Below are 27,789 nucleotides of genomic sequence, written 5' to 3'. Positions count from 1 at the left end.
TGAAAACTATATGTATAGTCAGTAAAAACATAAGCTATGCCTGTTCAGTCTGTTACTGAAAAAGTAAAGCTTTATTCTGAAAAACACAAATACTGAAATAAAAATGGTTTGAGGGAGTTTGACCTCATTCTGATACCAACCCTCTACCTCTAAGAGAAGCAACTTGCTGCAGTGTTTTTCATTCATTCAAATACTCACTGTTAACACTCCATGCCAAAGGCCAGCATCTCTTTTGAAATCCAAGACATTTGTTAGTGTTTCAGCTGAAAGCGAAGGAAAAACTATCAGACTTAAGAAGCATATTCATGAGAATATTTAAGAACTCAAAGTATTTGTTAAAGCAACTATGAAACTTCCAACACCACTAAGAAATCAAAGCTATGTTGCTGTGCCTTCTTGTCTATAACAAACAGGCTGCTTAAGCTGAAAGTGTCTTATTTGACTTAAAACAATCATCTTTAAATTATGATTATAGACTGTATTATTACAAGGTCTTTAAGACCCCGTTTTCATTATAATACCACTTCCATGTGTTTGTTACATTTGCCAATGAACTACGCAGACTGAAACTTTAGTTTTGATGCTAACTTCTTCAGCTGAACTTGTAGTTGGCAACTGTGATGGGAAGGTGTTCCAAAATGAAAATGGGAGAGGGTCCTCTTTGATGCTAACTAAAAAGAGTACAGACATCTGACTGTGAAAATCTCTTTTACCCTATCATACTAGTTGTGTGGACTCTGGAGCACTTCATGGGTCAACCAACTACACAAAAGGGGAAGGAAAAAAAAATAAGTGCAAGAGAAGACAGTTAGCAACTGTTAGCAATCTGCTCATGCCCTCAAATGTGCTATCTAGAAACACAGATGTAGCTCAAGCAATTGGGTCAGACGATTTGCACTAGGGCTTCTAACTTTGTGATCTAGGCAGGCGGGGTCATCAAAGGTGCAAGAGCAGTAAAGCCAAGCAAGTTGGGGTGTTTTTTAATACGGTAACTCTCAGACTTTCTTGATCAAGCTCTCCTTTCAGGGTCAAGTGTCACACTCCTAGGCACTGCAAAGTAGAAGAGTTGTAAGGACTATGATGCATATTACATCTCACCTAGTCATCACTGGGCTTCAAGTCAAGACTTCAAAAGGCCTTCCCTTTGGTCAATTAACTGCAACTCTTTCTCCTGAGAGATAAGAAGCTGCATAACTGACACCAGATGTCTGCATGGCACACCAGTCTGCACTGTTAGAGCAGCTACAGCTGGAACTGGCAGCATCCAGAGCTCTTCAAATAGATCCAAGCTACTCAAATGGCCTCTAGGATCAGTCTAAGTTCCCTCAATTTCTGCTGGGAGGGCTCCTCTAACTCTGAATGTGGGCATCTCAAACTAGTCATCTTATGACTTCTTAAACTGGCCAGTGTGTTCAAAAGGTATTAGGGAGGGCAAAATAGATTCGTAGCAAAGCTGTTTTCAGGAGGATGAAAAGTCAGTATAGCTCTTACACCAACTAACACATTTATGAAGACTGAAAAATCCAAACCCTCGAATAAAACCAATAAGGATCTTAGGTTAAAAAAATTTCAATACACATCGATTATGATTTCACAAGTGGTTTCTTACTTTCCTTCAGATATCACACCCATTATGAATGAAGAAGTTTTTCTTTCCCTTTGCAGTTAAAGCTCCCACTGCTCATCTAAATCTCTTTTAAGACAGTAAAGATGATTTTGCAACATAAATTGTCTGAATATTCAAAGCTATGAGTATCATTTTAAAGTTGTACCTATCTAACTTACCTTCTGAATAACCACATGCCTGAGTCAATGCGTGGCAGTGTGCCAGCATGGAAGCATGAGATATAGTAATGCCCACTGTGCTGCCCTCTTTACTTGTTTTGTACTGAAAAGAGGAAGTTTACACAAGCATTAGATTCACAACAAAATCGAGAACACTTACAGTAGTGAACTGAAAAGATATTATGAAGTGAACTTTTTTAAAAAAACCCAAAAAGCTAGTGTAAGAGATACATTTATACTCAGAGAATACACTAATGTCATATGAAATCTGACTGGTTCTCTACCCCAGTTAAACAAATTGTCCCAGGGATCCAAAAATGCCAATTATCCCCAATCTTCAATCTGACTCAGCATAACCACTCAAATGACAGTTTGCCTGGCAACCTTAAGGGAAACATTCTTATTCCACAGTTAAAAATATTACAGTAATCTCTTTTATCACATCAAGAGATTAAAGGAAGAAAATGTGCTGTGACAAACTACAAGAGAGTAACCGTAAGTTAGGCATATTATATTGGATCACCTCAATATAAGCAATCTCAGCACTGGCATCCCGTACTTGCGGATGCCAGTCCTTAGTTGGTTTGGCCAGATGCTTCCCATCAATCACAAACCAAATGAGACGAGGCCAGCCTTCAACAAAAAAGAAAAGTTACCATCATTGCAGTTCCAAAAATCAGGGTTTTTTTTCCACAGTATTCAGAGATAACAACAGGAGGTGAGCAAAAGCTGCAGCATCACTCCCCTGAGAGGAGGAAGCAGCACTAAGTACTGTCTTGACAACAAAGGCAGCTCTTTATATGTAAGCTAGAAGTACGCAAGCAAACTCAAAGATTGTTGTTTAATAGCAACAATGGATATACCCGCTCTTTTCACTATAAAGAAATTGGAGTAGCTTAAAAACGTACCTTTGAATGTAACCACCTCACCAGTCTGAGCTTTAGGAAGGCCTTTTTGACACGCATCAGTGGTTAAAGCTAGTGTTACTCCACAGCTGCCCAAAAGAAACCCAATCTGCTGGCTGCCAGCATCCTACAGAGAAACCACGTTATAGCAAACTTACAAATAATGAAGCTTTTGTACAGTTTACTGTAACTTTTCCATGTTTAGAAAATATTAAGCCAATTCATATCACAGGAAAGAAACTTCTAGCCCTTAGGACTTTTTATGGAAGACAAAAGACTGAAGTCTATGCTCTAGGCTTGGTTTTGCTTAGTGCCAACTAAGTTAGATTTGGCAGCAGATCTGGCAAGCAATGGTAGCAAAGTAGTGTCAAAAGCGATGGTTGTGCATCCCTCTCCATCCCAACAGCGACGTTTATAAGTTCTGGTAAAACAGAGAGCTGGTCTGATGCTGTTTCTGAGTTCTGACGCACTGAAGAGCAGAGCCTGTAGCTTTTCAGCTCTGATCTCACACCTTCCCTAATAATCTCAATGTGTGTGGGATTATCCTGGTATTTCCAGTAACTATGGTGTCTCTACCTGCCCATGCTCTCATTACTCATCATAACAGCTGAAAAGATGGCATTTCTGTGTTATATTTTAAGAAATAATTTCACACATCTTTAAAAAATAATGAATTAAAATAATTTCTACAGTTACGTATCCTAAAATAGTTAACTTATTAGCTTCATACTATTTCCCCCCTTCCCTGACTAAATATTAAACACTTTCCAAACATATAACGTGCACTGAGTAGTTTAGGTGGTGCACCATGCTGCTTTCAAATGTGCGGGCTTTGAGGGGTCCCATATAAGGATTACAGAATTTAGACCCTCCCCCCTTTATTTATTTACAGAGACATAAAAATGTTGAATGTATTTGCCTACCTTTCTTGTTAGTGGAACTTCTATTGGGACAGGAATAAGTTCCGCCAGGAGACATCCATAAAATGCCACCATAAACATAACTGGATCACTATTAGGAAATACGAGAGCTACCTACAAAAAAATACATTAAAATAACAAGAAATGTGTTTTCTTGTCGTTTTGGCAGGGACAGGGGGGGATGCTTTTTAATTTGTGGGAAAAAAATCTTCACAACAATGTTCAGGTTCATATTTAAACTAGGAACAGAAATACTAAATGTTGTGATAATACACTATTACAAGTCACAGTGTTACAAGGCTTTCTTTAGCTAGAGCTGTTCCGCACAGAGACCATTTCAAACAGGAGCCTACCCGGTCTCCAGGCTTCAGCAGTGGTTCATTCTTAGTTGTTAGCTTGTTTAGAAGGGTATATGCTAACTTCAAGCTTCGACTCCACAGTTTGCCTAAAGAAAAAAAAATATAGAAATTAAAAAACAGAGACTAAAATTTTAACATTTAATTGGCAAATCTCAAAGCCTTATGTATGCACTAGGCAAGTCAGTTGCATTAGAAAAGGGTCAACAGGCACGTGAGCAAGTAATTGGGGAAAACCGAACATTGGACTCGATGATCTTAAAGGTCCTTTCCAACCAAAATGATTCTATGATTCTATGATTGCTGTTGTGAAAGCAATCCCACCTCACAAACCTACTGAGTTCTTCCCATGTTTCAGTGCACGTGCACACACACACAGACATGCACGTAGTCTGGTTGACACAACTTAACTGCATTTCCAAAAGGCACCTAACAAGACCCCTTCCTACGGGCTCTTAGAGAAAGCAAACTGCTTGGGATAAAAAGAAAAATCCTAAACTGGACAAAAAATTAACTGAAATTATAATAATGTCACAATATCTGGCTCTGTGAAACGCCAGTTCAGTGCTCAGTAGTGATCTACACAGCTCTCAATAATTCAGAACAAAAAATTATGCCAAGTTATTAAATGCAAAGACAACAATTAACTACCTATTTGGCACAACATAAAAATCAATTTTTAATTTGTAGCCTCCAAAAAAAAAGAGTTTTGCTAAAAATACTGTTTATAAAAAACTGAGCAACAGCAAAACCCTTCTACTATAAATGGTAAATCAAAGGAAGAACCCCCCCCAAAGAAGCATGCCGTGGCAAACTGTGCATCTGGAACTCAGCTTTCTAGTACAGGGTCTTTATTATGGACTGACATCCACACTCAGTCTCTTCAGACCATGTAACTACCATCAGTTACTTTGTGTTTGTCAGTCTCAAACTTCTTCAATTCAACAGGTTTCTTTCTGTGAGGCTTCAAGTTCTATAAAAAAAAGTGGCACAAGACTCAAGTACATCAAATGGCCAGTTCTTTACAGAACTGGCACATTCAGTGCACTCAGCAGAGAGTCCAAGTACAATTTAGAGCTTGGCTTCTTGTTAGTTTTTCTTTTCCTTTCTTTTTTTACAACGTAAAACTAAACATGATATTCTAAACAATTCTCAAAGCTCCACTGCAAAGTAATGAAACTGATGCAACTGCTCAGTTACATTTCCTGTAAGCATACCTCATCTGTATGAATGCAAACAAGAAATTTCAACATTCTAACATACCCTACAATGAAATGCTGCAGTTAAGTGTCCTGGGGGACACAATTATCTTCCAAAAAAATGCAATTACTGTAATACTTCTAGTTCACTGATACAGGCAAGTTTCACTTCCCATAATAACATCCTTAATATGCTCCTGAAGCACAAGTCTTCTCTATAAGGATATGCAAGAACATGTTAAAACTTAATATCTACTCTGGGAATCTGAAGAATGCATCACTAGTCATCTGTTTCTTCCTCCTCTTTTACACCAGGGTATTTTCAGTGTTCCTTTAAGCCCAAAACCCACAATTGTTTGAAATTCACAAATAGCCACTTGTAAAGAATCAATACCATATACATTTTCCCTTAACTTTCTTTAAAATATTTTTCATATACAATGAATTCACACTTTGCATTCGAATAGCAACCTCAAAGTATCTATCATGAGCACAGTCAGTCCCTCTTAAAGCAAATTGTTCATTCCACAATGAACAATTCTTTCTTACAGTTACCACCAACACCTACCGTAAGTAAGAGTATAAATAGCCTTCCCAGTCGTATCCAACGCCGTCAGACAAGGGGCTTTTGGCTGGGTGGTTCCCCAGCGCTGCAGGGCAGCCAGCAGAGAAGGTGGCCAGTTGGTTACCACGCCTAAGGTTTCACCTTTAAGTACATTCATTGGATTTCCTTCAGGCTTTGGTTGGTTTGGGTCAGGCTGTTGCACTAAAACCAGAGCACAGGAAAATGGCAAAATGTCAATCCTTACAAAATGTGCAAGTTACACTTAGCAGGCTATTCTGCGAACCGTTCTCACCTTCCTCTTCCTAACAGCTATCATTACTTCTGCTCTGCTTTATGATGATGCTATGCTAATTGTCTGTTGGCTTCACAAAAAATAATTACCATCACTCTGGAGTTCTGATCCCACATTATTCAAAGGACCTAGACCCAGGAACAGAATTGAATCCCTAGTTCACTCTTCTTCTTCTACTTTGGAAAGACAGTGTTTTTTGCTGCTTGTTCTGCACATCTATTTAAATGAAAGCCTACACCATGTCAAGAAGCATTATAAGAGCGAATGGCTTCAGTGACAACTGGACATTAATTTTTGCTGTACCAAATTCTCAACAGGTGATGAAGAATGACACTATGCTTCTGTAATAACATATATTAAAAAAAGAGCCAGATAGAATCATAGAATCGTTTAGGTTGGAAAGGACCTTTAAGATCATTGAGTCCAACCATTAACCTAACACTGCCAAGCCCACCACTAAACCATGTCCCTAAGCACCACATCTACTTCTCTTTTAAATCCCTCCAGGTATGGTGACTCCACCACTTCCCCGGGCAGCCTGTTCCACTGCTTGACAACCCTTTCGGTGAAGAAATTGTTCCTGCTATTCAATCTAAACCTCCCCTGGTACAACTTGAGGCTGTTTCCTCTTGGACTATCGCTTGTTACTTGGGAGAAGAGACCGACCCCCACCTCACTACAACCTCCTTTCAGGTAGTTGTAGACAGCGATAAGGTCTCCCCGCAGCCTCCTCTTCTCCAGGCTAAACACCCCCAGTTCCCTCAGCCGCTCCTCATCACACTTGTGCTCCAGACCCTTCACCAGCTTCGTTGCCCTTCTCTGGACTCGCTCCAGCACCTCAATGTCTTTCTTGTAGTGAGGGGCCCAAAATTGGGCACAGGATTCAAGGTGCAGCCTCACCAGTGCCAAGTACAGGGGGACGATCCCTGCCCTAGTCCTGCTGGCCACACTATTGCTGATATAAGCCAGGATGCTGTTGGCCTTCTTGGGCACCTGGGCACACTGCTGGCTCATAGTCAGCTGGCCATCGATCAACAAATGAAGATGAAATGCTCCTAGTATGGATTATCTACAACTAAAACTGTACTGCTCACAGAATATTTTGTTTGATTTCTGGATCATCTCTCTCAGCTGTGGAACATCGTAGGGTTTGTATGCCATTTGCTCTCTTAGTAGCCTGCTGTTAAAAACTTGCCCCAAGCTGCTCAAAAGGTGAAGTATCTTGATCTTAGTTAGCAAAACAAAGCCATAGTTGGATTTAGCTAACACTCAATCTATGCAACAAGTACAATTAACAGTACAAAGTGATGCTCTCTGCTCTCCACAATGACATACATTCATTTCAATGGAAGCTTGCCTGAAAAATCTTCAGCGGAAGACTAGAACTGCAATCACTTCATATCTTAAAGTATCAAACATATAGTACAGGAAATCTAGTAGCAGCTGCTCAAAAATGTCACATCACGAACAAAATTTTCAGCTAATCTTTAAGACTAAGAGAACAGAACAGCAATCATTCTCCACAATTAGCTGATGCACCTAGTTTTAAAGGCAGCTACATATTGCCAGCAACTTCTACATTTGTTAGAGATGCTTTTCTTTCTGCCTGAACACATGCATACAGAGAAGGTAGGTTTTTTTAGCTGAGCAATATCTGCAGAGCATGTACAAGCGCTATCCTTTCATGTAGTGCACTGACAGGACATATTGCACAGTACACTCGATGCATTTAATACCTCTGAACCTCTAAAATAATGGAATTTTCTGGATTTCAAGAAGATGATATTAACAGGCATGCAAACAAAATTATTGTAATGAATTCCAGTTACTAACAAGTACCTTTTTTTATCTAACTATATTTTGGCACTAGAAAGCAGCAAAAGCAGCTTTCCAGAGCAGGATGTGGGGTGCTTTTAGACAAGGAGCTGAATGCGAGTGGCCAGAGCCGCTGTGGGATCTCCGTGTCTGGAGATGCTCAGAACTGAACTGGACACGGCCCTGAGCAGCCATATCTAGTCAGACCTGCTTTGAACTGGAGGTTGGTCAGAGGCTTCCAGAAGTCCACTGCACCATCAGTTACGCTTAGGCTATGCCCTGACTTACTCCAAGGAGTACCCTTTATAAATTCGCTGGTTACCACAGGGCAGAGTTTAGATAGAATCTCTGAGGCAAAAAGTGACGGTGAGACCATCACCAAACACAACAATTTCTGGATGCACCAATGAAGTTCTTGACAAAGATGTGAATAGAATTTCTCCAAATGTCTGTAAATCACTGTCTTTAGTATTCACTAGCTCATCACACTGGTCCAAATTGGGCTGCATCAGAAGAGTTTCCAGAGCAAGGGAGGAGAGCAGAGAACAAGTACACTGAGTAGGAGAGTTGAGTTGAAGATTATGTTTCACTTTTGATAGCATATGACCTTTCTCTCTCCAATATAACAATTCCACCATGATTTGTTTTCTATTGGGAAGAGAAAAAGAAAACACTTGCTAAGACGTAGCAGTTCTTTTGTGAACCACTTACACGAAGAGTGAAAAACATATTTGAAAGAAAATTAACCTTCTAGCAGTTCTTCAAAATCATCAACAAAAAACTCTTTCAAAGGTGGGCGCTTTGGTCTTTTCAAGGTGTTTAGAAGCTGCTGGATTTTAGAGGACACTCTGCTATTCACTGGGACACCTGCCAAACAGAAAAAAGTTATTATTTACCATATATTAATAAATATACACTAAAACACATGCTGCCACATTGCTGACAACATCACGCTAAGCTCAGTGCAGCTTTCAGGTGGAAGAGTCATTCAAGATGTGCAACTTGTTTGGAAAAAAACAGCTTTAAATCAGTAACAGTTTCAACCATGGGTTTGTTTGTTTTAAAACAATGCTGTTCCCTAGCTACCTGGCTGATGCATACACCTTCTCACACTTTAATTTAGCTTTTGAAACTGCTGACTCCTTCATGAGATTCCAGTACAAACCTGAAGAACGTTCTTTCAAGAGTCTAGCTATTTGCTACATCTTAACATTTATTCAGTTCTGAAAGTTTGAGAATGCTTGGAAAAAATAGGTGAATCTTTCAATATTTTACAGGGCTAGCAAAAAATAATTATAACACCATGTCAAATGTTGGTTTTTATTTGTATATGTGATATATTTATTTTAAATTAAATATAAATGTGTATGTTTGTTTATATTTATTGAAATTTAAACCTCTGAGGCAATATAAAGTTAAAATGTGAGACTAAAGGGCTTACACTGCCTTTTACTATAGAAATATACAGAAATGGGGACACGGCTCCCACCAGCAGAACATGGGAAAGGCAGTAGAGGTAGACTGACAGAGACACCATGCTACTGCAAAGCTTCGGACGGGGCAGGCACATAGCACACGATGGGTGTCAAGCTCTGTTATGCTTTCACTTATTCAGAAAAAGGGACACAGATTGAAAGGTAGGAGTTTTATAATACAATCACCATCTGCAGTTTCCAAAATGCTGCTGTTGTAGCCTCTGGGAACTCCTCGTACTGATGCTACCTGCGGACGCTCATGATGTAAATGTTCCACCAGGCCAGTGGTTACGTCTGGAGGTGCAGAGTGGTTATCTGTAGAAATGGAAGACAGACATGGGAGCTCATCAGTCATCTTAAGAATCAATATATCCAAAGTTGCTTCTTACAGCGTTCTTGCTGTTTTCTCATGTGTTTTTAACAAAACTCTGGTTTCTCTAATCAAACTCTAACCAAAAACTTCTACATACAGGGGGAATCCTGAAAAGAACCACCATGTCTTTCCAGGGTGGAGAGGAGCTATTCCAGCTTTCAAAGGGATCCAAACAAATTCTGACAAATAAAGAGAGTGGTGGGTCACTCCATCACTTCAAGGCGAACACAAGGAGGTTCATTATGAGTAAACAGCACAAGTCTACAAAGAAAGCCTGTCTCACATCTCTCAGGAGAAATACAGGCACCCAAAGTCTCAACACAAATGACTAGTCTAAGTCCCATAGGAAGAGAAAGGGACACAAGCATAAGGTTTAAAAGAAGGGAACTTTTGCCCCAGGAAAACACGAAGCACTTCTCTACATTCTGCAGGCTATAAGAGGAAGAGTTTTGCTGAGAAACATGATGAAGATTTAAGGTGGCAAAGATAGCGCGCTTAGGTCTGAAGACATCTTGAGGATGGACACGGAAAGATGAGAGACTCCCTCAGAGGAAAGTAACTGCAGACTTAAACTGTCACCTGTGGTTTGTAAGAGCAGTCACAGCTTTCCTTTAGCAGCTTTTCTTACCCCCTGTTTTTAACAGCCTGTCAGCGATACTGCAGGTAAAAGCTTCCTGTTTATGCTGTGGTACAGACACGGTGTAGTCTTCACTGAGGCATCTACCAATGAGAACAGCTGGAATGCGTGTAACACTCAGAAGTCTGTGGTGTAGATGTCAACATTATACACACATACCGCTCACAACAGATAAATCTGGCACAGGGTTTTCTGAGGCATGAGGTGGTCATTTGTGGCCGTCCATGACGCGCTGTTTCATTTTAATGGTGTGCGCTAAATACTTAAATTTTCTGTAACGTATATTTACATAGGGAAAGCTGGGCGTATCTCAAATGCTCACGTACTCACAGGGGCTTGAGAACCACCTTGTAACAACCTTGAGGCAAAAGCCTGCTTTGCTTGGAACTGCACCATGTTTCTGTGCTGCAGAACAATGCTTAGGGAATTATTATTGTCATTCCAAAATTGTGACCTAGATTATGGAACTGTTTTGAACGGAATCGCAGGAAACGGCAGTATCCGGGAGAAGCGCTCACATAAGGAAAAACAAGAGTCGGAGGCCTGAAATATTCAGAATCCTAATGAGTAAAAATAGGAGCGCAACAGGAAAGAACTTAAGAACACGCTGCTGCGCTGTGCTGGAGGAACTGCCTGGGGTCACACTGACACCCCTTGAAGGACCTCAGCACACCACAAATCCTGCAGAAAGAACTCAAAGCACAGGGCGATCTAGGCAGTGCTGTGAAAGACATATATTACCCCACCCATTTTGAGGAAGCGATTAGCACTAAGTGCTCCTAGCTCTGTTCACAGATTTCCAGAGCTGACATACAAGCCACCGGTACAGCTCTAAGCGGTTTTAGAGGGATCACCAGAAGAAAAAAAATCAAATCCATCCCCATACTTTCCAATGGTCATCACTGTGATGCCAGTTTTTGTATTGCAGAGACCTGTCTTGCTAGGTACTAAGCAAGGACCACAAATTGCTTTCATGTCCGTAAGGTACAAGGACAGTATCAGTTAATGTCTCTGACAAATGCCTGAGTTAGAACCAGTACCAAGAAAAGGTGACAACTATGTGTAAAACTGATCCATGTAACCACTTTACAGGGCATATATCGAAACGCTTTCGCTGTGTTCTAGATACTTTTTGAGTTCTTTTTGGTTGTTTTTTTTCTGTTCCCAAAACATGTACTTCAAGCAGCATACAAATTAATCACAGAAAAGGACAGTCAAACGTACCTGGTTCCCGTACTACAGTATCAGCCCACAAGTCATACTTCTCAACTTACAGACCCTGCGGTGCTTATCAACGTCTAAAGCTTCCACTCTGTGAATACACCAGCAAGAACTACAATTCGGGATGTATCTCCGGTGTGGCTCCATCAGTCAAAGGCCCCAAAATGGCATTCCTACAGATGAAGTTGTCACCACTAAACACTAAGGTGACTCAAAATGTACACTCGAAGTGATGTACACATCAGTAGAAATACCACAATCAAGAGAGAGGACAAGAGAGACCGACACACACTATGAGACTTGGTGCACGTATGGGTCAGAAGCCGTGCATAAAGAACAGAAGTTGAAATGCTGAACGGACGCAGGTTTTACCACGCATATTCCTGTTGGGAAAAAACAATTCTTCCGCCCACATGCACGAAGCAGATATTTGAAATACAAAAGCTCTGCAATTAGATGCTCAGAAAATAACACAAGGAAGAAGCTATTTGGGAACATTTACGGAAGAGCTGGGTACTTGGGAACAGCTCAAAGAAATTGCACAAAAAAATGAGAATGCTCAGAAAAGAAACAAAAAAACCATTAACAATCATTCCCAACTGAAAACAAGCACAAAAATAACTATATATGGAGGTGCTAATCTAGGACATTCATGTACCTTACAAGCATCTCAGAGCCAAGCTTCATGCAAATCAATGTCTCTCCCATGGAAGGAAAATGGCTGGGGTCCTTATGAACAACTTCTCTGCTATCCACAGCTATTTCATCTTATATACAGCAGAGAACTGACTCTCCCTCTCAATTCTGCCTTGAGAAGGCAAAATTATTTCTATGCCTGTAGAAGGAGTACGCTCAATTTTCAGGATTTATGCTCAGATAAAAACCACATTAGCTTCATTAATTATTTAGCTATTTTACTAATATATGCCCATGAAATTAGTCTGTATCATCTAGAGATACCGTGGCAAAGCAGAGAAAGAGAAGTGGTGGGTAGTCAAAAAAAAAAAAAAAAAGAGTCTGAACAGACTTGTGACTTCAGGAATAAAGATAATTTGATTTAGGCTGAAGTACCTTTCCATCATTGATTAGAAGGCAGAGGTAAATGCGAAAGAGAGCAGTGGCCCCGGAAAGAACGTACGGGATATGATACAGAAAATTAAAAGCTAGGCATTGGAGAGAAAGGAATCTCTAAGGAGGCATCTCAGGGTGAGGACTCAAACACTTGAGAAAAGTCCCTACCTCGCAGGAAGTCAGGTCAGACCTAGAGGTGGCTGTGTATGATTGTTTTCTCTCTAGGAAACCTCTCAACCAAAATGGACATTTAAAAGAAGTTTGTTAAATTGTATTGGAACAATAAAACAAAAAAAGAGCACACCAACCCAGCCAGAACACAAAATAGGACCCACAAGCCACTACTTCATTCTTGCATTTCTTCTTCAATAAACTCCTTGAAACTGTTCTAACACATCTCACTCTCACAACTCCTGTAAAACTGCTTACGGAGCCACAGCAGTTCAAAACACCTACTCTCATAACGCTGCTTCCCCTTAAGATAAGGAATTGGACTTTTAAGTCTTTCAATAAATTGATAGTGGGTCAAATACCACGATAATCCATTTTCCCAGTTACTTTACAAGAGCTAAGCTGGGAAATTCTCCACAGCTGCAATGCTGATCTTGAAAAAAACCTAGACACACCGCTAGCCTTATTCATTTTAAAGAAAATATTAGGGTAAAAGAAAAAAAAAGCCCCCAAAACAACATGTAGATGTTGTCCTTGCTTTTATAGGTGAAAGACAAACAGCTTAAAAATAATGCGTATTCCTATCTGACTTTATTAAATACTGTAACCTTGCACTTCCAACACTGCAGTCCATTGCTTGGGAATTTAGTATGATTTCATCATTAAAAATGCAAACTGGAGAAGATGAGCTGCAAGGGAAGAATCTGCTAAATTTAAATGCTCCAACATATCAAAATTGTGAATAGTTATTTCACACATAGTCAAAATACAGAATATTTTAATAAGGTATTTACTATTTAATAGTATTTAAAGTATGTAAGACGCCTTTTATGTTGCTGATGTCAGCACATTAACTGAGAAATTAAACTCTTCTTTTATGCTCCAGAACAAATCAAAGAGGTCTTTTGTGAAAATATATTAGTATTTACTGATAATAAAAAAAGTCTGCAATGTAAGAACTGAGTAAGTTTTCATATTCTTGTGAGCAAGGAAGACTATAGAGAAACATGCTGAAAAATTATTTTAACATGAAAAATGTCAAAACGCAATTGTTATTGGACATGAGTGAATGTCACCAACCTAGAAATGAAAATTAATGGAATATAGCAAGCATTTCAGAAATGACGAACCTTATTCTTATGCAAAAGGACATTCAATTTTTTGTTAAAGGCATCGGAAATTTTACCTAAATATTTTTAGTAGATCAGCTCTTAATGATCCCTGAGCTTCCTTCCTGATAAGATACTATAATTGCATATTTATTTCCTATTAATGAACTTTGCACTCCAACATTTAGCTGCTTAAATGCTGGACTTTGAACTGTTAATAATGCCTTGATTCTGCACACAATTTTGATGATTAAATAGTCCTGACGGATAGGTCTTAAGAAGCTAGTTGTGAAATTTGGTATGTATTTATATGGCCTGAGATATTAGACACAACAGGATGCTGTGTTACATTTCGCCTGTCTTGCAAGTTTTTACAGCCTTATCGAGAATTTCATCAATTACACTTACAATTACGGCTAACCTTCCAAGTTCATTTGTTAATTTTAAGGAGTTAAACATGATTCCTATAAATCCATAACGTGAAATCCAGAATGCCCTCAAAGCAAGGTGTAGACATCTTGCTTACATTCACTAAGTAAAAAAAAAAAAAAAAAAAATTGCAAATTTCTCATTATAAATAAGCCTGGAAATGGATAGATGAAAATTTACATAATTGTTCAATTTACATTTCTTTAAAGGCAATAAGATAGGTATGTTTTGTACAAACAGGAAAAATTTCACTAGCAATAAAGCCACAAAAGGTGACTGAAGAGGCGAAACTTTCTAACTCTGTTTATGGATGAAGTACTGATGAAGTGAAGAAAACTGAACAAAGCCAAATGCTGCCCATAACTTTGTAAGACACAAACCAAAACCCAACATTTTGGCATGCAGAGCTTTCTAAGGCAACAGCATTAAGCAGGCTTGGGGAAAAATGTTTTGCTTTGTAGAAGCTTAGATATCAGAACTCGTTTCCCTGCTTACCTTCCACAACACAGAGATCCCCATATAAAACAGACAAGGGAGCAAAAGTAACTATGAAAGACACAGATAATCCTTCCCAGACTCTCTGCCATCTAAAGAGCCTTCCAGAACACAAAGCAAGCCACTACCTCTCTTCCGTCTCAGCTCCACTTGCAGAAAACTGCCTGCGCTATGAAAACTGGAACGTCAATCATGGCAAAACAAGTCAATCCCTGGTTCTGTCAGCATCTCAGCCACACAGAAGATGAATCATAGAATCAGAATGGTTTGGGTTGGAAGGGACCTTAAAGATCATCTAGTTCCAAGCCCACTGCCACAGGCAGGGACACCTTCCCACTAGACCAGGTTGCTCAAAGCCCCATCCAACCTGGCCTTGAACACTGCCAGGGAGGGGACATCCACAGCTTCTCTGGGCAACCTGGGCCAGCATCTCACCACCCCCACAGGAAACAATTTCTTCCTAACATGTAATCTAAATCTCCCCTCTTGCAGTTTAGAACCATTACCCCTCGTCCTATCACTCCATGCCCTTGTAAATAGTCCCTCTCCAGCTTTCCTGTAGCCCCTTCAGGTTCTGGAAGGCTGCTAGAAGGTCTCCCCAGAGCCTTCTCTTCTCCAGGCTGAACAGCCACAACTCTCTCAGCCTCTCTCCATAGGAGAGGTGCTCCAGCCCTCTGATCATCTTCGTGGCCTCCTCTGGACCCACTCCAACAGCTCCATGTCCTTCTTCTGTTGGGGGTCCCAGAGCTGGATGCAGCACTGCAGGTGGGGTCTCACGAGAGCGGAGCAGAGGGCCAGAATCCCTTCCCTCGACCTGCTGGCCACGCTGCTTTTGATGCAGCCCAGGATACAGTTGGCCGCCTGGGCTGCAAGCGCACATTGCCGGCTCATGGTGAGCTTCTTGTCAACCATCACCCCCAAGTCCCTCTCCTCAGGACTGCTCTCAATCCATTCTCTGCCCAGCCTGTATTTGTGCTTGGGATTGCCTCGACCCACATGCAGGACCTTGCACTTGGCCTTGTTGAACTTCATGCAGTTTGCATGGGCCCACCTCTCAAGCCTGTCAAGGTTCCTCTGGATGCAGAGGATCCTCTTTTGGAGAGCCCCTAGCTTTTTCATACTCCCTTACTTGTTTCATAATGTGCTTTAAGAATCTGAAGAAGTAAAGCTCCTTGTCACAAACTAAAGCATTGTTTGCATTTCGAAGCCCATAGCTACCATAAACTAAGGTTGATGCCCCAAGCTTAGTATAAGGCAGAAGGAACTCAGAGGGCAAACCAGCAAAGAACACAGAATCAACCCTCTCGTGAATTAGCCTCATGCCTAAGAGAACTGTGAACTGTTTGTATCATCTAAACAGAGAAGTCTAAAGGATTCATGACTGGGCTTTCAACAAAATTTGAAGGCAACAGGTAAATGAATGGGTATTTGCTATATATATTTGTGCCTTAAATTATCACGTTAATTGACATCTCTCAGTATTCAGAAGCCTGTGGACTCAGTTTAAATTGAAAGCTTTTCAACGTGTTTTCCTTATCTGACCTAATCTGTTCTCCGTAACGAACTAGAAAAAAAACTATATAGCGTATGTAGCATAAAGTCACAGAGAGACAAAAAGTCAGATAAGGAGAGCACTAAAACAGCCAAAACCTGAAACGTCCAGGAACAATATACATGATGCCTACCACATATTACTAGAAGCACAAGAACTTCATGCTGTAGCCCATACGTGAAATACAAACATCATTCTTCATTTCATTTTTATAAATTAATTTGTGGAAAAAAAATGATCTGAAATACAAAGTTACCGTTTCTCCTCTAGGTCCTTTCCCATCATTTAACATTAGAGCGGGCCTGTTTCACTCACATAAATGCACTATCAATCTTCACTACAGCGTACAGAAACATTGTAAAAATTATTTCCATGGTGGGAGAGAGTGCCTTTCTCCCTCCCTATGAAATCTTCCAAAAGCACAAGACTAGTCCTCTGCATTTTAGGACAAAAAAAGTAACCTGAAGTTCGGGACCTTCAGCATTACAGAGATTGAGACAAAACTCACATTTACATTTTGGCTTACCAGTACTTCTAGATTTTCACTCTAGTTTCACAATAAAGGACTACTCATGACTTAAATTTTAATTAAAGGGGAAAAAAAAAAAATCACATTTCAGCTTGAAATCTAGCTCTGTCAGTACCTCTGATTTCATACGTTTCCAAAAGATTCTGCATGTTTTTCTAGTCTTTTGGGTGTTTACCAATTGAGTCACCTTTGAAATCCATAACCTTATATTGCCTAGGGTAAACACAGGTAGATCAGAAAGCATGCACCAAAAATATGATCCCTTTGCAATTCAGTAAAATTGAACCTTAGTTTCTTGATAAATCAAGCATTTTACCAAGAAGAATGCATTGTTCAGATCTCATGAACAACTGTTTTGGTTTAAATTAAATACATATATATCATACATACCTGGTCTGTGGATTGAACGTTTTAAGGCTATTTACAGATATCTTCTGGCGAAGACTTTTGTGTTTAGCCCTGCTTTGGGATTTTTAATTTGATTTTATTCCAACCACACAGGCAGTTCTTTACTGACCTAGCTGGGTGTGTGCCATGAGATCTGCAAGCACAGTGGCAGCAGCGGTGGCAGTAGCAGTATTGGAAGCAGCAGCAGGTTTCCCTCCTGGATGAGATGAGGTGGAGGATGCAGAGGATGAGGTGGAGGAGCCCTGAATAACCCGGTTAAGCCAGGGCTCTACGTTGGAATGGCTCTGGAACGGAGTGGAGGTGATCCGCCCTTGCCGACGTAACGAGCCCTCATCTTCTGATGCTGACGATGTGTCTGTGATTAAAATAACGATGACAGGCATGTAATGTGGGAATGACCCAACAGACGGGAACATGAAGTTTTTCCATGTTCTTCACGTAGCATTCTCATGTGCTACACATGAGATGCATGTATTAAGCAAATGGTATATTCACATGCACAAATTCTGCTCGTTGCCATTTTTTAAGTTAACGCAACAACTTCTACACATTATAGCCAGAACACACTTGAAGCAAAGTTTCAGTTACCTCCTGTATTTGCAATGACATCAGACTCAAAAAAGGCAGATTCTATCTAAGGTACTGAGTACACTCACTAAGCATTCTCAGTGAGCATACCATACCTATTCCACTGACAGAGTATTTCTGTTTTGAACAGGTAAAGTGGATCTCATCCCACCCGAACAGATTCCATTACATTTTCTGTTAGGTATTTCTATTTTTTTTCGGGGGGGAATTCTTCACTTTTTGATTCGTTTGACAAATTTTTTGAGAACTAATTACTAAAAAAACCACAGTGCTATGAAGTTCAATGGAAGAGTAATTTCATCAATCTAAGAATAATTAAAAGGAATTTAAAAGCATGTGTTTTAACTACATCAACTGATATTAATAAGCACTACATAGAAATGCTTAGTAAAGCATCTTTTCACTGTAGATGTATATCTGTTGTTGTTAGAAGTCTGATAAAGAGCTCCTATTTCAATTACTGTTCAGTTATTTACAACTTTTCAGAAGTTTCCCTTTGTCACTCAACCTTTCCACATTTATTATCCACTCAATAACAAATAAAAAGGTCTTTCTAAATATCAAGAAAATACATACCTGTTGATTTTGAGTGAAAAATAGAAACTTGTTACAGAAAAAAAATCTTGCCCTCCTAAAGAGACTGCTGCATTTTAAGAACCTGATCCTTTATAGGGCCACCCTGCTCTCCCCTGGGTAATTAAAGGAAAGCTCCTAAAATAATGCATTGCCCATATACTGATAAAGTTCACATCAAGTCACTTTGTGAAGAGTCGTTTTAAGTCACACATAATGGCCAGACCGATTAAGAAGTCAGCAGGAGCTGAAAACAGCTTCTGAAAGAGTATCCATTACTATACTCTAGAGTCCCTTCCAGATATGGAAATCCTGGGTGATAGTGGGGTGGGTTACATCAGAAATTCTGCAACCTTAATTTTTTTTTTTTTAAGTCCTCTGAACATGTAACTGTTCAGCTACATACAAATCCATATAAATTTTGCTGAAGCCACATTAAAAATTTTTTCCTCATCTTTGGCAACAAATTTCAGTTACCAGGTGTTTAATTTTCTGCTTTTCAAAAATATATGCATTTCCAATAGCTTCAGAACAGCTGCTCTTAAACAGCCTGAAAACACAAGAAACAGAAATCATTTCATAAGAAGCTCATTTAACTGGACGGCGTTTTCAAAGTTAAAATTGCAGATCTCTCATTACTTGACCATCCCTAGTCAAGCATGACAATTTTGAACGAAAATACACAAACAATTGATCTTTGAGAAGATACAGCTGTGGTGGATCACCATTCCTGGGTCCGTGCCTTGTACGATACTTCTGGTCTACTGCCATGGTTGTAGTTTTTGGCTGCTGACTCCATGTGCTCCTGGAGAGAAGCCAAACCTGCCCCTCAGTGCTTGCAACCCTCCCTTTCTTTTAGGCAGAAAGCAAAAATAAACAATTCCAGGAATATGGAACAAAAGAGGACTACAAACAGTCAGGTTTCTAAAAAGAACCCCACCACATTTGCGACGTATTATCACTTCAGAGTAAGAAATAAAACTACAAAAAAGCAGGTTTCTCGAAGAGTACATACTCTGGTAGTACCGCCTTATGCAGATACAAGTTAACTAAGGAGAAGGACTTGGGCATGATGGTTGAGAAGCTCACCATGAGCCGGCAATGTGCGCTTGCAGCCCAGAAGGCCAGCCGTATCCTGGGCTGCATCAAAAGCAGCGTGGCCAGCAGCTCGAGGGAGAGGATTCTGCCCCTCTGCTCTGCTCTCGTGAGACCCCACCTGCAGTGCTACATCCAGCTCTGGGGGTCCCAACAGAAGAAGGACATGGAGCTGTTGGAGTGGGTCCAGAGGAGGCCATGAAGATGATCAGAGGGCTAGAGCAACCCTCCTATGAAGACAGGCTGAGAGAGTTGTGGCTGTTCAGCCTGGAGAAGAGAAGGCTCCGGGGAAACCTTCTAGCAGCCTTCCAGTACCTGAAGGGGCTACAGGAAAGCTGAAGAGAGACTTTTTTAAAAAGGGCAAGTAGTGACAGGATGAGGGGTAATGGTTCTAAACTGAAGGAGGGAGATTGAGATGAGATATTAGGAAGAAATTCTTCCCTGTGAGGGTGGTGAGACAGTGACACAGGTTGCCCAGAGAAGCTGTGGGTGCCCCCTCCCTGGCAGTATTCAAGGCCAGGCTGGATGGGGCTTTGAGCAACCTGGTCTAGTGGAAGGTGTCCCTGCCTGTGGCAGTGGGCTTGGAACTAGATGATCTTTAAGGTCCCTTCCAACCCAAACCATTCTATGATTCTATGAAGTTTCTCTAAAACTTCTAAGCTTTCATATGTCTTACATAAGCAGAGGGGGGAAAAACACCCTCACTTTAAATGTCAAATATTAACTGTGTATAAAAATGAAAGAGCTGTAGTAAAAACATTCTAATATCAAAACATAATTACAACAGAAAAGTAGCAAGGTAACATCAGTAACTAGGTCTGCGCCAGTCGCAAGAGTTAATTAACGGTTCTGGGTGTGCTGCGAGCAGAATGCTATGTACTTGGCTTGCAGCTCTTCCTGGCTGGGACCTGACCCAAGGTAGCCACAGAAACCACCACCCTTTGGACCAAACTTGCATCAAGACTACAGCTCAAGTTCTGATCACGTGAAATCCGTATGGGAAGGATGAGAGAGTCAATGGGACAAAAACAAAAATATATTAAAATTTTTGGAAGGATGGCTGATGAAAGCAGTTCTATTACTGTCGGTCAGGAGCTGGTTTTGAATTTAAGGTTGTGAGTAGAATCCAATGCTTCCTGCCTGGTGACTGATGGCAACTGTTTGTAACAAAGTTTCAGTTATTAAAAAAGCCTGGTTTTAGTTACATTAACTTCTGCCAATACAAAGATTTTAAGGCAGCGGTTTAATGGCTCACGACAACAAAACTAGATGCTTCAGCGCTACTCAGGTTCTTTGCAACCCCAGATTGTTCTCGCTGAGCTAACTTTGCAAATAAAGGCAGGCCCATAAAAAGACAATTACTTTTGTGAATTGATACAGCTGAAGCAAGTCCTCAGAACATTTCTAAATGGCCTGATCTCCCATGATACAGAATTCATCCAGTGGCCTATTCTCTTATAAAGGTATCTTGTAACGAGTCACCTTCTCTTAGAAACAGCACAACAGATCCCAGAGACACTTAACTCTTCTTTCAGAATACGTTAGGGTGCTCTGTATCCTGCTAAAGCCCAGTGTGAGTATACTTGTCTTCTCTGCTAACCACTTGGGCAGGCACGTTAGAAGATGACACTCTCCAGCAGCACAAACACACAAACCCACTCACACAAACATGGGCAGAACACAGAATCACAGAATCTACTAGGTTGGAAGAGACCTCTGGGATCATCGAGTCCAACCTTTGACCTAACACCACTGTGTCAACTAGACCATGGCACTAAGTGCCACATCCAGTCTTTTCTTAAACACCTCCAGGGATGGTGACTCCACCATCTCCCTGGGTAGCCCATTCCAATGCCTAATAACCCTTTCTGTGAAGAAATTCTTCCTAATGTCTAACCTGAACCTCCCCTGGTGCAGCTTGAGGCTATGTCCTCTTGCCCTTTCGCTAGCTGCCTGGGAGAAGAGGCCAACCCCCACCTCACTACAACCTCCTTTCAGGTACTTGTAGAGAGTTGTTGTAGATCCCATGGCCTCGTCCTGCTCCCCTCTCTGGCTGAGCAGCATGGAGGTCATACATGCACATATGTGTACAATGTGGATCCCCCCAGCAGCTGGGCTCAGACACTCGCTCTGCTGAGTAGCTCTCCCTGGATGCCAGACTCCCCAGTTGCCGGCACCTGGATGTACAAGCCCAAGGCTGCCTGCACACAGAATATGGAATCCCTCACTCAGGGGAGGTATTAGGAATGGGCTAGAACTCATGGAGAGGACAGGCTGCAGGGTCAGATGCAGGGCATGGCCAGGCAAGTGTACCATTTATACATGAACAGCACTTTTTAGCCCCTTACCTCACTATTTTCCTCACACTTGCTCCTCCCCAAATCACCTAAATCTACTCCTTTCCCCATCTGTGGTTCCTCACCTAAACATCCCATAACAAGTCTCATGCAGTCTCAAAATACTTTTGCCCCGCATTTCATAACATGTCCCATACCCCTCCGTGACATCCCCCTCAGTCTAGGAGGTGCTCTGGTGTCAGCTGGTCCTGATGGGTTTCCTGCCTGGACAGGAGAGCTGAGGCTCTAAGGACAGCCGTGGGAGCAGCTTGGACAGGGTGACCCTTCTTCTGAGTCCTAAACTTGGGTTCTTGCCTGCCTTTCTTTCCCGTGCTCCTCTGGGCTTGTGGAGATGGGTCTGGGACAGGCTGATGGCTCCTGGGACAGGCCTGGGAGTAGCCAGGGAAGGGAATTATTTGGGCTCCCCTAACTGCCACTCTCTGTGCTTCTGCGAAGGTGTGCAGATCAGCTTTTTATCACATAGCCTAACATATTACCCACAGCATCTCTTTTTTTTTTTTTTTTAATAGAGTCTCTCAACCCCCCTAAGACTTTGCTCCTTCAGAGCAGCATGCAGAGCCCCGACCTCAGGCAGAGCAGGCACAGCAGTAACCACAGGGTCACTGCTTCAAATCTGTCCTGAGGACATTCAAAAGAGAATATTGTGGTTCTCTCAAAAAAACTGCAAGGAGATTCCTTCTAGTTTTAAATGCTAAGGGAGACAGGAAAGCGTAGCTGTCCTCCTCTCTCAGCAGAGCTTCTGGATGCCAGCTATTTTTTGTACACCAAATCTTAGGCAGAACGGCAACACGTTCTTTTCTTGTCGTGATACACCTCATGCCAAGCACATCGTGATCTGTCACACTAGGGAAAGGAGAGAAAAGGACAGAGTGATGCTACATGAAATGCATCGCAGACTGTTCTATGAGAGTTTGTTCTGGAGAGTGAGAAGGAATATTGCTTCGAAGAGCTATAAACAGAAACCTTAGGGCCTCTCTCCCAAAGCCTCAATATACAGATGGTCGCTATATGTTAACTTTCTCCAGGATTTCACTTTATGCAATTCACAACAACTTTCACGTACAGAAACAACATGTATGCAAGAAAACTCAAGAGCATGATAACCACCCTCCTGCAACAGCTGCCCTCATGGGCTTCTGAGTATATGAGTACTAGAAGAATAAGGTAAGCAAAATGCATGATACCTTAACATATCTTATACTCAAAAACATAAGGGTGAAGAAAGACCATATATAAGACTACAGAAGCAGTTTATTATTTATTAGCTAATTAAATAACCAGAGAACCCACAAAAAGAACATACAAAAGTGTGTGACTAGCAAAGAAAAGTGGAATTTCCTTTACACGGGAAGAACAGTAAGAAGAAACAGAGCCCAAGAAGCAAGAGAGCAGCACAGCAGAGCTGCTCTTTCACAGAAGGGGGTTAAGAGAGAGAATTGATGGAGGGCACTAGAGGTCAGTGTGCTTCCACTCCCAGGCCACATTAGAAGACAAGAGCACACCATTCAAAATCCAAGAGCTTAGGGAAATTCCTCTTTGTATACAAGACACTGGCCCCAAAACACTTGGCTTGCCAGCACAACGTGTTGTCTGGAGAAAGATTTTCTTAACCTCTAGAGAATTCATTGTGAGACAACAGGAAGATTACTTTTTTTTCCCCCCTAAAAAAAAAAATTGGAAAGAAAATGTTCTGATCTAAATGATCTGAACAATTATAGCATATGATTTTCAGAATGTTTTAAATTGCTCACAGCTGAAACCATCTGATGAGCGTTCTGCAAGCCTAATGCTCTGGCATTTTCTTCAACTCTTAAAAAAAGAACCTTATGCAATGGGAAATAAGGTATTTACAGCTCTGACATACTTGCCAAGATTAACTCCTTCCAAGCGAGATACTACGTAACAGAACGTATTTAATGCATAAAGGGCAACTGCTCACTCTATTATTGCTTTCAAGCCTACCTTTAGCAGCTACAGTGTCTCTAGATGAGACACTAAAAATCTTGAGGAAAGACATGAAAGAACAAATCCAACCAACACTTGATTATCAGGAAATACAGCCAGGAATACAGAAGTTTATTGCAACATACTTACAACTTAGCAGAACAAAGTATTTGCTCTTTACATTTTGCTATGGTGTTCCCCTGGCAAGATTTATATATGTTAACTCAATAGATACCTGGAGGTGTGTACGTTTCTACCGAAGAGTGCACAAGAACAGACCGTCTTTTTGAAGGCATGGGCATTTTTCTCTCTTTGTATTTTGCGAGTGCTGCTTGTACTGCTTCAGTGTGGACATCTATACAGAAAAAAAAAAAAAGGTTAAGAGATTAAGTTTAATCATTATTGCTTTCTAAAAAACATAGAAAGCATCAATGCCATTTTTTACAGCTCAAATCCAAAGGCTGAATCGCACACGATGTCCCTTATGGCTTTAGTCCTGTTTAGCCCAACTGCTCAGCTTGCAGAAAGGAGAAAGTTCCCTGCTGCAGAGGAAGCAGCGCATCTTGGAGAGCAGGAAGATTCAAAGCTGAACTACAGTAACACAGTTTTCAATTCTGAAGCTCTGACAGCTCTTATCAATTGTTTCTCCTTCAACAGTGTTCAGCAGGACTGAATAAACACACTTGCCTCCCACTCAAATTCAGCTCAGAAGCAACGGTTTCAAAAGTTAAGGGAGGATATAAGCAGGGTCAAGTTGACATATTTTCCTCGTGAAATCAGCTTGAAAAGGCTTTGCAAGTATCATTTAGGAAGAACACCCTGAAAATACTGAAGTTACAGAATACCTAGTTCTGAGCTATTTTTACTTTGGGGGGAAATTTCAATGCAGATACTACAAACTGGCAAAAGCATTGGACTCTTCAACCTTCAAAATCCACAGTGGGAAAAGAAGTGAAAAATGTATACTTGAACCTCTCAAAAGAATGCAAGTAAGAAAAAACAGAAAGAAGAGGGTAAATCTATAAGAAGAATTAAGGAAGAGACACAATCTGTTTTCACTTTCCTGAAAGCAAAAATTACCCTAATATACTCATTGGGTATATTTTAACTTTTCTTATTTTTAAGTCAAAACTGAGATTAAAGAGGAATTTAGTGTTCAACCAAGACCACACTGCAGATAAAATTTAATGTATTCAAGTAATTCTAAACTGCCTTCAGCAGATTTTTCTCCTTGACATATATATTTCAATGGTGTCAAAAGCTAAAACTTACGCAGAAAGAAAATTCATGAGAAGTGAACAGATGTCAAGGAGAAATGACGCAGACCAAAAATACACTTTAACTTATGACCTAACATTCAGACTTCTGGAAAACAAGTACAACATGTCTACACTTACACATAGCTACAAAGGGTCCAAAAGAAAGTATAGTGACTACGCTTTTGTCTTGCATTTGTTTTACGTGGAAGCTGCTATACAAGAATTACCGAATGAAACTGTTCAAGTAACAAGGTCAAGTGTCAGGTCCTGCACTTGGGGCACAACAACCCCATGTACTGCTACAGGCTTGGGGAAGAGTGGCTGGAAAGCTGCCTGGCAGAACAGGACCTGGGGGTGTTGGTCCATGGCCAGCTGAATATGAGCCAGCAGTGTGCTCAGGTGGCCAAGAAGGCCAACAGCATCCTGGCTTGTATAAGCAATAGTGTGGCCAGCAGGACTAGGGCAGGGATCGTCCCCCTGTACTCGGCACTGGTGAGGCCGCACCTCGAATCCTGTGCCCAATTTTGGGCCCCTCACTACAAGAAAGACATTGAGGTGCTGGAGAGAGTCCAGAGAAGGGCAACGAAGCTGGTGAAGGGTCTGGAGCACAAGTCTGATGCGGAGCAGCTGAGGGAACTGGGGGTGTTTAGTCTGGAGAAAAGGAGGCTGAGGGGAGACCTTATCGCTGTCTACAACTACCTGAAAGGAGGTTGTAGCGAGGTGGGTGTTGATCTCTTCTCGCAGGTAACAAGTGATAGGATAAGAGGAAACGGCCTCAAGTTGTGCCAGGGGAGGTTTAGATTCGATATCAGAAAAAATTTCTTCAGTGAAAAGGTTGTCAAGCATTGGCACAGGCTGCCCAGGGAAGTGGTGGAGTCACCATCCCTGGAGGGATTTAAAAGATAAGTAGATGTGCTTAGGGACATGGTTTAGTGGTGGGCTTGGCAGTGCTGGGTTAACGGTTGGACTTTATGATCTTAAAGGTCCTTTCCAACCAGAACGATTCTATAATTCTAATTTGACAAAAAGATGTGGTCTTTCATTAAGTATCCATCTAAGGCTGCAAATCAAGCACAGGCTGATAGACTTGTAGGTATGAAACTCAGACATGTGACATACGTACATTTATACAACTTACCTATTGAAAAAAAAAAGGAATTTCTCTGCCCCATACCTATAGGGATTAACCTTGATGACAACTACAAGTAAAGCTCTGTATTTTATGGTAACTTTAAAAAAAAAAAAAAAAGGTACCATTTCTGGTACTAGTCCTGAACCTGCTTTGGTCACACTCAGCACGAGGTTCTTCCTAATTGATTTTAAATATGCTGATTAATTCCAGTTAACTTTGACAAAGCAAGACATAGCTCAGGGGAAAGTTTATCAGTATATATCTTAATGAAAATCAGAAGAGATTTTTGAGCATCCCAGAGAATGAAAGACTATGAAATGGTAAAGTGCAGCACATAGATGTGAACCTGTAGGAAGTCCTGGCACGAAACACTTTCCAAAGGCAGTTGTGTCCCAATGCACTCGATAAACACCTGACACTCGAGGGACAACTATTCAATTCTCTACTTCGAAAACAGGTTACAAATGCTGCCCATAAATTCAGAAGCAAGACCTCGCCAGAGGAGGTGATTTACTGCACAGAACGATTTACTGCAATACATGAGACCAAAGAGACACCACAAGAGACACAAGTTAAAACCCCAGTACTGGAAGAACGTGGCGCTTGTAAGAGAAGTGCCAGAAAAAACGATCCACTCGTAACCAAAAATCAGGATTTTCTTAGTCACAGGTCTGAATCAGAAACAAACTGTGTCCTTGAGCCTGGCCACATGGATCAGAAAAATCAAAATAAGCCCTGTGAGTATGGTCCCAGACACCATCTCGGTCTTTGCAGTAATAATGTCACTTCTCAAGCCTGCAGCTCCCCCCAGATAATCTGCTCAGTGATGTATTTAAAATATATATATGCAAATATACTATACGACCTGTGTGTTCTTACAAGACTTAGGAATTTACTGGGTAGATGCTTGTCTCAAATAAGAACTTTCTGTGCAACGAACCTATAAAGTTCAAGGACAATGCTGTTAGGAGAGGAAAAAAAAAAATTTAAAAAAATCACTTCTTAAACCTCTATCTTTGGAGACACGATTTTTTTTTTTAATATTGGGCACCATGTTAGATTTTTGCTGCTGTCCTTCACACCAAGGAGTTGTTCATAGATGTTTTAGGAATTAAAAATTCACTACCCTCTCCCTGTGTCTCCCTGCCTCCCTTCCCCACATCTGGGCTACTGCTTTTTGTCAAGTCTGTGTTTCTCCTGGTCTTTAGTTTTGGACTTCCCCCCCGGTCCACTCCTTGTAAATGTCCACCGTTGAAGTTTAATCTCATAGATACCCAAAAGCAAACCTCTTAATTTCACAAAACCCCAGAAAGTTTAAACAGAACTCAACACACTTCTTGTTTTGCTGTGTTACTTAGATGCACCAAGGACATTGCTGCTATCCTCAGACTTGAGACTATTCCTTAAATTAAAGGTTATTTTTGCAGCCTTAAAAGTTAGGGGTAAAATGCCAATTCTGCAGGACACATTTCCATAGCAGAACTTGAAGTCAAAACCAAGCCGCATGTTTTTAAAAAAAGATGGTAACTATTAG

The 27,789-nt window shown here is 40.9% G+C and overlaps 1 protein-coding gene across 7 annotated transcripts in view; it reads right to left on the bottom strand.

Moving 5' to 3' along the window:
- The window catches only part of DIP2A (disco interacting protein 2 homolog A), a 130,987-nt gene that overhangs the window by 39,534 nt on the left and 63,664 nt on the right, over positions 1–27,789 (bottom strand). For 6 of the 7 annotated variants that reach the window (XR_011048730.1, XM_068407220.1, XM_068407223.1 and 3 more), the window contains exons 4-14: positions 24,100–24,219; positions 17,417–17,662; positions 9,499–9,627; positions 8,585–8,704; positions 5,734–5,931; positions 3,964–4,055; positions 3,614–3,724; positions 2,694–2,817; positions 2,309–2,418; positions 1,786–1,888; positions 199–263 (exon numbers count right to left, since the gene is read on the bottom strand). Coding sequence is in view for 6 of the 7 variants with exons in the window: in XM_068407220.1 (XP_068263321.1) it covers positions 199–263; positions 1,786–1,888; positions 2,309–2,418; positions 2,694–2,817; positions 3,614–3,724; positions 3,964–4,055; positions 5,734–5,931; positions 8,585–8,704; positions 9,499–9,627; positions 17,417–17,662; positions 24,100–24,219 (1,418 nt within the window). In the remaining variant the exon portion in view is untranslated. Of the gene's footprint in view, positions 1–198; positions 264–1,785; positions 1,889–2,308; positions 2,419–2,693; positions 2,818–3,613; positions 3,725–3,963; positions 4,056–5,733; positions 5,932–7,861; positions 7,926–8,584; positions 8,705–9,498; positions 9,628–17,416; positions 17,663–24,099; positions 24,220–27,789 lie in introns of those variants that run through there. The other variant, XM_068407225.1, reaches the window with a different exon arrangement.

The sequence above is a fragment of the Nyctibius grandis genome, chromosome 9, assembly GCF_013368605.1.
Source record: "Nyctibius grandis isolate bNycGra1 chromosome 9, bNycGra1.pri, whole genome shotgun sequence".
NCBI classification, from domain to species: Eukaryota; Metazoa; Chordata; class Aves; order Nyctibiiformes; family Nyctibiidae; genus Nyctibius; species Nyctibius grandis.
This window is presented reverse-complemented; position numbering and strand designations above follow the sequence as displayed.